Consider the following 11,995-nt stretch of genomic DNA (forward strand, 5'->3'; position numbering starts at 1 on the left):
GTTATAACATGGGCGTCTTCTTATACACCAGACACACATGGTGTATTCATACACCTCATGCTCACTGTCAAGTTATAACATGGGTGTCTTCTTATACACCAGACACACATGGTGTATTCATACACCTCATGCTCACTGTCAAGTTATAACATGGGTATCTTCTTATACACCAGACACACATGGTGTGTTCATACACCTCATGCTCACTGTCAAGTTATAACATGGGTGTCTTCTTATACACCAGACACACATGGTGTATTCATACACCTCATGCTCACTGTCGAGTTATAACATGGGTGTCTTCTTATACACCAGACACACATGGTGTGTTCATACACCTCATGCTCACTGTCGAGTTATAACATGGGTGTCTGCTTATACACCAGACACACATGGTGTATTCATACACCTCATGCTCACTGTCGAGTTATAACATGGGTGTCTTTTTTATACACCAGACGCGCATGGTGTATTCATGCACCTCATGCTCACTGTCGAATAAAACATCAAAATGATTTGAAAACAACATGTTTATTCTGGTGAACCTTTAACTAAAAAAACGAGATATAATTGAACTACAATTCAAGAGCTGCAGTGATGAGACCGGCCCAGTCTATCGTGTCTTCACCTGTTAAAAAATATATTTTAATATGGTGGACAAATAGCAGGACTTTAAGATTGACTGAAAATGGGAGTGGCAACCATGGATAAGTTACTCAAGTTCCCACCCACAAGGATATAAATGACCAAACCAATCAAAAGTCATGTCGCTTATCCACACACTGGAATAGCTTTATCAACTCAGCTCTGGACAGTGGCATCCATGGAAACAACCCCCCAACAAACAAAGTAGAAATAAGGAACCTGTTTCATTCATATCTTTCTCAAGTTGTAGTTTAGATTGAGCTGTTTTAAACATTCCTTCCTCCACGGAGTTCACCGATATCAACTTCACAACTTCAACTTTCCTACAAATAATGAACAATAAATACAACTATATGATGCCAGACATCAAGGTATTTTGCAACTGTTTTGCAAAACAACCCTTCTGCCAATTATTTGGGTACGAGCGTTTTGACATCCTATATTTAAGTGTTGTTAATCAAAGATAACATGTTGTTTTATGTTTCCACAACTTACTTAGTTTGTCCGAGCCGATGGCAACGATCTTCTGCTTGTTTATCATTGTAAGGATTACAATCAATGTCATGCAGAACAACAACGCTCGCGCTTGTTAGGTTAATGCCAAGACCACCAGCTTTCGTGGAGAGAAGAAATATAAAAACCGAGTCGTCCTTGTTAAATGAATCAATGTAGGATAACCTGGGGGGAAGGGAGTGTAAGACCTCATGCTTCATGTCAGGTTAGAACATGGGTGTAAAGCAGAAATGGTTTGATTTATTTTTTAGCTATGTTGCATTTCCTTTTTTTGTCATTTTTATAAATTATCAATTTCGAGGTCTTTATATATAAGATGTTATGGCCATAACGTTAGGGTTCACATTTCGGTCAAACTTTTAAAACAAGGGTGACATCATATTTTACCCTGTTGTTAGGTGTTTATACAAACAGGCAGAGCCAGTGTATATTGCATTCACCACATTAATCAATGAGGTTCCCTATGTTTGACAACTATGAGTGTAACTGTATTTTAACAATGTCACCCCAGATTTTACCCTGCTGTTAGGTGTCTATACAAACAAGCAGATCCAAAGTATATTGCATTCACCACATTAATCAATGAGGTTCCCTATGTTTGACAACTATGAGTGTAACTGTATTTTAACAATGTCACCCCAGATTTTACCCTGCTGTTAGGTGTCTATACAAACAAGCAGAGCCAAAGTATATTGCATTCACCACATTATTCAATGAGGTTCCCTATGTTTGAACTATAAAATTACTGAATTTTAAAATTGTCACCCAAAATTTTAATTCAAATTAAGAAATTGACGCCTATGTTTAAAACTAACCTTTCTTGGACAGGAGTCTGACCATCAAGTCGTAGAAATCGATGTCCCCTCAATTTAAGGTAAACTTCCAAGATATCCATCATCATGGTAAACTGACTGAACAACAAAACTCGCTTGTTCTGAAACCATGTATTTTATTTTCAAACTGATCTTCTAAAACATAAAGCATGAACTTAAAATAATTCCATGATATGCCTCACAGTAGAACCTCACCCATATGGAATAGAACATGCATATACAATGTTGGGGTAATGGGTCAACAATGGCTTAAACCTCAGGTCCCATGGGGTGCCACACAGTAGAAACTTACCCACATAGAATAATTAAAGATCATATAACCCACCACTTGCATGCACCAAAGAGTTCACCTGTGATTTAAACTTGGGTAGCATTTCATCCAGGTGTGCCATCTTCCCCGAGTCGATTAAACTGGATTCCTGCAACTTCATGGTCGACAGCGCACGTGAGGATAAACATAAGTTGTGTAATTCAAAGTCGCTCATGACTTGCATGTCCTCGTACACAAACCTCTCCTCTGTATCCATGTAATCAATATCCTGTGGTTGGGTTGAGGTTACCATGGTGAAGATGCCTGACTTGTCAACCATACAAAATCCATCACCCACAATAAAGTTACATTTGCGGGAACTTGTACATAATGTGACATTGCCCTAACCTAGTGCCTAGTGGTCACCAATGGGTTGTCCAAATTGACAACCATGCAGAAAACCACTCACAAATTAACATACATGGTAACTTATATGCGGGAAAGAGGTGTCTGAAATCGAACACCCATGTTATAACAACTGTTGTTGCCCAGCCACACGAAGATAAACAAGTTTCATCCATCCATTCAACACACCACACATAACCACTACTCACATTCTTAATAAGTTGAGCCATATTCTTTAACTTTTTGTTAGTGAAGATCTCCCTTCTTAACAATGGATGATTGGCAACTTTACGAAGCTCAACAAATACATTTTTCAACTCATGTTTCGACACTATAGAAATATCAACAAGTTATTTAGACATTAAGTAATGTATGGTTAGAATAGTACAGCATCCGCTGCTACCATTGTGGGCGTATGTGTCCTTGGGCAAGACACTTAACGGCAATTGCTCCAACCCAGTGGTCACTAATGGGTTGTCTAAATTATCAGCCATACATAAAAAAATCCCCCCCCCCCCCAAAAAATAATCACCCACAAAGTAACATACATAGTAACTCGTAAGCTGGCACGAGGTGTTAAACCCGTGTGATAACGACTGTCGTTTTCCGGCCACGCGAGGATAAAGTAAGTTACATTCGTTCATTCATTCATATACATGTATTCTATTTATATACAAATACATTGGCAAAGATGATAATATTTAAAACGGGGAATTAGCAGCAAAACGACGGCCGTTAAAACACCAAAGGTAAAAACTACTTGAGCCTGTTTTTCAAAAATTGTCAAACAAAAGTAAGACTGTTGGACCAATGGCATAATGTAAAATATAAATGAACTATGAACACATCATACGTGGTGATGGTGGAGTATCCAATGTATTTAACATAAAGTCATAAACCATATTAAATATTACAGAATACATTAGAATTCCCCAGCCTGTAATGGTTTATTGAAAAATCTTACTTTGACTTTTCGAAACTTTATCTTTGAAGTTCGTTTTCACTTTCTCGTAAAGTTGGAGTTGGTTTGGGGTGAACTGAACGGAAATTATTTTCTCAACTTTTTCTGGGAGTTGGTTCAAAACATCACGTTTTAATCTGTAATGAAATCATTGTGGTGTCATGTCTGCTTATTCACACACTGCAATAGCTTCAGCAACTTGACTGTGGGCATGGGAGTGGCAACCATGGATAAGTCATTCAAGTTCCTACCCACAAGGATATAAATGACCAAACCAACCAAAAGTCATGTCTGCTTACCCACACACCGCAATAGCTTCAGATATCAGATCATATGCATGTGGTCTTACCTTCTAAGTACGAATGGTTGCATGATTTGACGCGCATGGTTGATCCTTTGACGGGAGAATTCGCTTCCATGATCTTCATTCGTCTGTTCGGGAATTCAAGTAAAATATGTTTTATTAAAATTAAAATCTAAGCATGTTAAGATACTTTAAATTCTAACTTTATAATAATATTTAAACCCACAAATGCAGCTTCACCCCACCCACTGGGAGAGCTTCCAGCATTCCCAACCCCTGCATAACTATACAATATGCAATATACAACACTTCATTTATTTAATAAACCGTCACCCCAAGTGCTTGAGTTGACTTGATGGTCCCCACACAAGGTATGTCAGTTGGCCTGAGAATTAGTTAAGACTTTTGACAGCTGAGTTTGCACGCACTAAGGGATTACCCCATCTTCTAACCCCTTGCATGAAATTCAACTTAACCTCCCAACACAGCCAACTTACATGGTGGAATATCCGAACCAGGGTACTCGTTGAATCATCAAACATATCCGGCATTACGAACCTCAACAAAGACATCAACTCAACCAAACTATTCTGTAAAGGAGTTCCCGTCAGGAGGATCTTCTGCTCAGCCTGGAATAAGATTCAAATATTTTATTCATTATCTGGTTAAGATGGGAGAATGTTATCGAACCTCATTGATTAATGTGGTGAATGCAATATACTTTGGCTCTGCTTGTTTGTATAGACACCTAACAGCAGGGTAAAACCTGGGGTGACATTGTTAAAATGCAGTTACACTCATAGTTGTCAAACATAGGGAACCTCATTGATTAATGTGGTGAATGCAATATACTTTGGTTCTGCTTGTTTGTATAGACACCCAACAGCAGGGTAAAATCTGGTGTGACATTGTAAAAATACAGTTACACTCATAGATAGCTGTGAAAATCTTCAGAAGTGATTCCATGCATAAGAAACCACCGTGTGTTTCCCAAGTACATATACTCAAATACATCAGTATCGAGCTTTAAACCCTGTATCCTGAGGTCTCAAACCACAAACTCACTTTAATACGAAGTAAATGTTGATAACGTTGTGATGACATATTCTTCAACATATGGCCTTCATCAAACACGGCGCAATAAACACCAAGTTTCCGAAAGAAAGATCGATCTTCAGGTGAACTAATAGTGAAGTTATATCTGCAGTGGGAGTTACTTTGTTTAGTTTTGTTATTTTTAAATATTTTTTTGTATAACTCTATAAGAATAAAAGTGATTTAACTTTTTACAATAAAAGTCAAACTGGTTTGTAAACCACTATAGGCGAACCAAACAAATGATGACCTGGTTTTGAGGAAGACATGAGTACTGGTTTGAAACGCAAGACAAATCTAATCTGTTGAGCATTTCATTCAGGCCTACCAGATGTTATTTTTATTACAATAATTCATATATGTGTGCTACCTAAATGTACATTACTGGTCAAATTCATTTAAAAACACCAATTTTAAAACCAATCCTTACGTTGTTAGAATGACGTTACAATCGGCCAACGAACGGAGCAGAACCGAGCGAAGAGATCGACGTTCCGGTTGACTACCGATGTACGACACGATCTTAACACTAGGTGACCACTCAGTGAATTCTCGCTTCCAATTTTCTAAAAAGCAGGAAAATTCGATAATTACTGATTAGTTAAAATTGTGGCTGATTGTTTTGTGCATGGTTGATAATGGGATAATTAATACTAAGAGAGTTGTTTCAGAAATGTTGTTTGTTAATGATGGATGACTTACTAGCACGGCAGGAAAATGACAAAGACAATCGTTATAACGTGGGTGTTTTGTTTCATTCACATCGTGCCTAATTACGAGTTGGCATGTATGTGACTGCAACTTTATTGCAAATATTATTAACGGAAACATACGCCCACAAGCCATAATGAAGGCTCAAGCTTTGAATCTGTACCCTCTGGTTAAGAAACAAATGCTCAACCACTCATTGTACAACTGGAGGTATGAATGATGTAACTTACTTTATAATCACATGCCTGGAAAACGATAGTCGTTATAATAAGGTATACACATCTATTGCCAGATTACGAGATACCATGTATGTTACTTCTGTGTGGGTGTTTACTTTTTGGGTGGATTTATCATTTATTTTGTTTATGGCAGATAATTTGAATAACCTATTAGTGACCACTAGGTTGTAGCACAGGTAACATTTAATATTCTTCACAACCAACCTAATGTAGAGCTTGGCACGACGATAAGATGAGGTCCTTCAGATATTTCCGCCTCCAATAAATATGAGATGTACGAGATTGTTTGGATAGTTTTACCCAGCCCCATCTCATCTGCGAGGATCCCATTCAACTTATTTCTTTGCAACAAACACATCCAGTTTAATCCAATCATCTGGTAAGGTTTCAATGTAAATCTGGGGAGGTGCAACTTGGTGAGAGTTATTGAAACAAAGTTATTATTTAGTTGATAATTGAAATCCAATATAAAAAGTGGACTCATCAATGGGTTAGGTATCTCTGCCACAAACTATCAAAGGTAAGAGTTTGGTTTTATAATTTTTCTTTGTTAAACTTACAAAACATTTTTCAAACACATACAAACCTTGGTGATAAAATACTTGGTTGCTCCACCACAATAGCAGTGTCTTGTACGTTCTCCCCACACTGTCGTAACTTATCAAACTCAGCTTCAAGCTCCCTCGATATTTGACCACAATTCTTCATGAGCGAACACAAGGTTTTTCGCTCCTTCAACAAATCAATGCAAGACCAGATAAGATTTCGGTTTAATAGGCGGGTTGTATCCAGTTTATAAACCTGTGGAAAAAGACATATGTTAATATGTGGTTGGTTTGGTCATTTATATCCTCAAGGGTTGGAACTTGAGTGACTTATCCATGGTTGCCACTCCCATGCCCACAGTCGAGTTGCTGAAGCTATTGCAGTGTGTGGATAAGCAGACATGACTTTTGGTTGGTTTGGTAATTTATATCCTCGTGGGTGGGAACCTGAGTGACTTATCCATGGTTGCCACTCCCATGCCCACAGTCAAGTTGCTGAAGCTATTGCAGTGTGTGGATAAGCAGACATGACTTTTGGTTGATTTGGTCATTTATATCCTCATGGGTGGGAACTTGAGTGACTTATCCATGGTTGCCACTCCCATGCTCACAGTCGAGTTGCTGAAGCTATTACAGTGTGTGGATTATCAGACAGTCATTAAATACATATTACCCACCAAGTCATCCCAGTTAACAAATGGACGCACGGAAATAATGATCTTTGCTTTCTTGCTGCTGCATTTTGAAATTGTCGTCAATTCTTCTTCAGTGCTTTCCTACAAAGCAGATGCTCAACTTATTTGACTGAAGCTTAAACAATATAAAACACACATATAGGAAATGAAATAATGCCATCCTACCAATATACACAATCTTCTTGTACATCTTGTGCACCTTTACATTACAGCACCACACACAAATGAAGTCACTGTACACCAAACTATTTACATATATTTATAAGTATGTATATGTATTTATATCTTTTATTATCTTGTGTCGCAAGTGTAAAAGAGGTTTTTTGACAAATCGTTCAACGACACTAATATAACCGGTAACGGGGATATGCTTCCTTAGGCAAAACACTTCAAGACCTACCCTGATAATGGCCCAACCTATAGCGAACAAAATACCTGTTCCATTCAAATAAAACAACTACCAGAAGATACCTTTCCCAATTATTCATCCATTCAAACAGAAGTTAAACCCCACCTGCAGAAACACAAGAACGTTGGTTTTCTTCTTCTCGCTCATGTTAAACTCATCATCTTCATCCGATGAATATGATTCTTCCTTCTTTGTCATGTGACCGTTACTCTTGCTGTGATTGGTGGAATTCCCATTCAAATGTTGATGTTTGATGATCGTGATTGGTTGCTTTGCTTCTACAGATTCTTCAACTTTTTCTACAATTTATGAAAGTGAAAAGTGGTGGAACCAATTTAATTTACGATTCTTTTGTTGACACATTATAAAATTAGCTGCCAAAAGTACTGCAAGTAAAAAAAGTAGAAGATACAAAAAAAATAATTACAAACAATGTTTTGTGCGGATTTTTTTCCAAATTACACAGATTTCACATATTTATATATACATATTGAGAGTGACATATAATTTTTTGGGAGGGAAGATGAATTAAGGCGATTATTTTGATCCGGACTAAACATAGTTAAGCCACAAATGTATATGACATACCTTGTTCATCAATATTTTGTTCATTTTCACTTCCCGATTCCGCTGATAAATACAATCTCCTGCATTAAAATAAACATGGTTTGTAAAACTAAGGTGGGGGAAGACTCATCACTAGCACCAAAATATCATTTTTTGAAAAAAAACTTAAATTGTCATACTCTTTATTATGTTTAATATTGAGTTTTGGTTATCACAAAAATATCCTAACATGCTTATTTAAAATGCTCAGTGCTCAAAAATTTAAACGGTTACAAAATTAATTTTTACCTTTTCTTTGTTTTTGGTTCATTATTAACTTTTGATGAGTCGTCTTCGTCGCACGAGCTGTCCGATAATTTATGTTTTGCCGCCACACTCATTTTTAAAGAAAGAAAGGACCAAGCCACATGACTGTATTTAATTCAACGCTTTCTTTAGTTTAAGATTACCAGATTAAATTTTGCTGAAAACTTAAATTATTGCGTAATTCTCAGAATTCGTTCTCAAAAGTTAATTCACAATTTACATAATAAATAAAATCCCCGGTTTTGAGAACATAAATTTAACAAAAGAGAAAGTGGGCACGTAAGTAAGTTTCCTAAATTTTGAAACAAAACACTTTTACAGAAATAAGCTTAATAATACTTTGCATATTTATAAAACACGAATTACCAATAAATTAAACAACATTATGCTCACAATTATATGTTGCGGTAATATTTTTTTCCTAATAAAACAGCGTTGATATTACTTTCTATGTCGATTGCCCCTGTTATTTAGAAACCAGAGTCCATATATAAACATGAGTTATTTCATCTCGCTCATAGAAATCACATAGCACACAGCAAATGGGGCTAAATTGTTCATAGACATAATATAAATATGAACGTATATAGCTAAGTTTAATATATTTTATGTTTTTAATACAAATACAGGATGCAGATGTAAGAAATTCAAATTTTCAAGTTCTATGGTGATGAATTAACTCGTGTTTATATACGGACTCTGTTAGAAACCAAGGGCGTCCCTTCGTAATATGTTTTAAACCTGCTTTCTACAAATCTGCATAAAAACAATTATTCACAAAAGTTTCGCTCTTACTTTAAAGTTTTACCTGAATGAGTTACTACCAATAAGAGCCTTTGCTTCGTTAGTTATTTAGTAGGGCAGGGAAAGATGAGACACCCTTTCGTCCTACTTTTTCGTCTCATTAGGTAGTAAGGCTAATAACATTCCAACAATTATAGAACTATATCCTCACGAGTCCCACAGACCACTGTTAATTGTTTAAAACACAATCAGGGTATTTGGATATTGTGAGCTAAAGGTGTCCCGTCTACCCAGCCCTACTGTACTACAGTTACTAAGCCTGGGATAGAACAAGAATCTGTTACTTTACTATGGAAATGCAGATCTTAAGCACGAGGCGACATCATGGCCATGGTGGGAAACAGGATGTAAATAGGATTGATCCTTTCCATAAACTTGAGTGCGTGATTTACAGTGGTTCCGATGGCAATGGATAGAGTTTTATTGTGCTGGTTGTAAATCTTTGTAGCAACATATGTTTTTTGTTTTATCTATATGTTTTTTTTTTTTCTTCGGAAATTTACCACGCTACAAGTTAATTCAATAGATCTGTTGTTGTGGTTTTTACCTTTTCATACGGCCTACAGTTCTTCTATATCCTACTCTTCATGTGACGAAACGCATCAATGACGAGATGCAAGAAACTAACTAGATAGGTTTTCGTGTTAGTAAGCGTTTTGAATTGCTACCAGGCACTTGCTTATTGTTGAAAATTTTATAACGCTTTAGTTTACAAATAAAAACTTATGTTTAACCAATTTAGTCATACTCAGCAAGACGACATCGGTGTTACCATGTCCTCGCTTGTGTTCTTTTATCTCGCGTTGTGCCTTGAGGCATATGCGCTCCTCCTGTTCCGGCTCCCTCAATCCCCCTTCCACACAAATTAATTGTTTATTCTTCAACGCAGTGATGTGGAGACATGCGTGTCGAAGTGTTAAGACGGATTATACATACTGTGTTATTACGAGACGATATTATCTGATCACGGGTGTTTTACGAACCTAATAAAATATGATAGAATTGTAACATCAGTACCAAAAGGGAGACGCAAGAAACTTCTCCCAAGTACAGCGAACATTCCGACAGTAAAGAATACATTCAATACAGAACATGAAAAGGCGCGACTTGTAAGTTGTAAAAGAATGCACGACTGCGGGTAAATCAAGTCAAGCTTAACGAGTAACTATATTTTAACGAGTAACTATATCCCGGTTCGTGATCAATTTAATATAAAGGCAACGCTTGATCTTTTATTGCAATTGCCGTTATTTCATTTAACATTAACTTAACCCAGCAATACCTCTGTCGTTATAGCAAGTCGTTATAACACGGGTGTGCTGTTTCATACACCTCGTGCCAGCTTACAAGTTACCACGTATCTAAACTATTTATCCTCACATGGCGGGGCAACGACAGTCATTATAACACGGGTGTTCTGTTTCATATACCTCGTGCCTGCCTATGAGTTCCCACGTATGTTACTTTGTGGGTGATTATTTTTTGGAGGATTTTTTTATTCATTTTTTTTATATATGTCTGATAATTTGTCGACCCTATAGTAAACACTGGGTTGGAGCGATTACCGTTAAGTGTCTTGCCGAAGGACACATACGCTCATAATATCAGCAGCGACGAGCCTTGAATCCATTATCTATGGGTTACAGGCAGGCGCACTAACCACTATGCCACGGCGCCGGACTAGATGTTATGCACCATTAAGCAAAGGTGAAGTGCGGTCGTTTCTGGTAAGAAAAACGCGCCAATTTTTTAACAGGAGTATAACGCGTACGCTGTGCAAAAAAGCATACAGCAGAGTTTCTTACATGCTAAGTTTCTGTGACGTTCATTATGGATCCGCGAAGTCTTTATCCAGATATATTGATACCAGAGGTGGCATTTGGACAACATGTGTTGAATGCTTTACAAGAACATGGAGATAAAGTGGCGTGGGTAAGACTTGTGGAAATATAATATAGATTGTTTCTGGTTAAACTTGTGTCTGTGGTTCAACCCACGCGGTTTATACTTGCTTTATCTAAAACAAATGTGCATAAACTCACGGCCTACTAGAGATACGGCCTGATAATTCACATTTTACGTTTGAAATTAGAAGGCCTATTATACGTCACAAACACCAATATTTTCAATTGTTACGTCATGTATTTTGCCTTAAAAAGGTACCAGTAATGGGAAAAACGCATTGAAAAACATACGAATTTAGCAATGAGGTCAATTATTTACGGAAGTATAGCTACACGCAGCGTTAGAAGCGACCGAACAGCAAAATAACATTATAAATAAAGACTTGTAAACATAATAAAGGCGTAAACACAGTTTACATCACCAAGACGGGATTAAACAAGAAAGAAATAAAACTTTCATTGAGAAACTCCTCCAATGCTGCTTGTGAGGGCAGGGTTATCCTCAAAGCATTGGATGTTTGATTTGGCAAAACATATAAGTGTCCAACCAACCAGCAAATAACGTTAAATCATTCACCTAATCATCATTTATATAACAATGGCTGAATCACTTGGTTTTGAAGAGAATCTTGTTTTAGGATTGACCACTGTCCACCAAAGCATGTGTTAATAAGTTAAACTAAAGTTGGGGTAACTATAGAAGAGATGGTTGTAAGCAAATTGGCTTTAACGGAATAGTTGGAACTAGATTCAGTTTTAAGGGTTTTTCGCTTTCCATGCTTTACCAAGTGAGCTTCATAATCATTCTC

At 37.0% G+C, this 11,995-nt stretch overlaps 2 protein-coding genes across 3 annotated transcripts in view; one reads left to right on the plus strand and one right to left on the minus strand.

The window, feature by feature from the left end:
• Positions 1–512: 512 nt before the first annotated feature.
• Positions 513–8,693, minus strand: LOC100178722 (SWI/SNF-related matrix-associated actin-dependent regulator of chromatin subfamily A containing DEAD/H box 1). The gene is made up of 17 exons (XM_002130388.4): positions 8,461–8,693; positions 8,194–8,252; positions 7,711–7,904; positions 7,179–7,277; positions 6,543–6,757; positions 6,161–6,354; positions 5,437–5,572; positions 4,977–5,112; positions 4,409–4,540; positions 3,957–4,039; positions 3,611–3,744; positions 2,856–2,977; positions 2,342–2,530; positions 1,974–2,092; positions 1,141–1,323; positions 865–968; positions 513–628 (listed from the first exon to the last, which is right to left on the minus strand). Exons 1-17 carry the CDS (start codon positions 8,550–8,552, stop codon positions 576–578), a joined length of 2,244 nt encoding a protein of 747 aa, XP_002130424.1. The 5' UTR covers positions 8,553–8,693; the 3' UTR covers positions 513–575.
• A 2,273-nt stretch (positions 8,694–10,966) lies between these two features.
• The window catches only part of LOC100187395 (4-coumarate--CoA ligase 1-like), a 7,462-nt gene continuing 6,433 nt past the window's right edge, over positions 10,967–11,995 (plus strand). The window contains exon 1 of one of the 2 annotated variants that reach the window (XM_026837112.1): positions 10,967–11,214. In XM_026837112.1, the coding sequence (XP_026692913.1) occupies positions 11,113–11,214 (102 nt within the window). In that variant the 5' untranslated portion in view covers positions 10,967–11,112. The remainder of the gene's footprint in view (positions 11,215–11,995) is intronic. The other variant, XM_018814540.2, reaches the window with a different exon arrangement.

Source organism: Ciona intestinalis, chromosome 12 (genome assembly GCF_000224145.3).
Source record: "Ciona intestinalis chromosome 12, KH, whole genome shotgun sequence".
In the NCBI taxonomy this organism is placed as follows: Eukaryota; Metazoa; Chordata; class Ascidiacea; order Phlebobranchia; family Cionidae; genus Ciona; species Ciona intestinalis.

Excerpts from the sequence above, each read along its gene's own strand:
- LOC100178722 (XM_002130388.4), bottom strand. The coding sequence starts at position 8,552 with ATGAGTGTGGCGGCAAAACATAAATTATCGGACAGCTCGTGCGACGAA. Across the intron at positions 5,113-5,436 it reads TGTAACGTCATTCTAACAAC|ATATAACTTCACTATTAGTT; the intron begins GTAAGGATTGGT and ends CTCCCACTGCAG. Across the intron at positions 969-1,140 it reads CATCGGCTCGGACAAACTAA|GAAAGTTGAAGTTGTGAAGT; the intron begins GTAAGTTGTGGA and ends CATTATTTGTAG.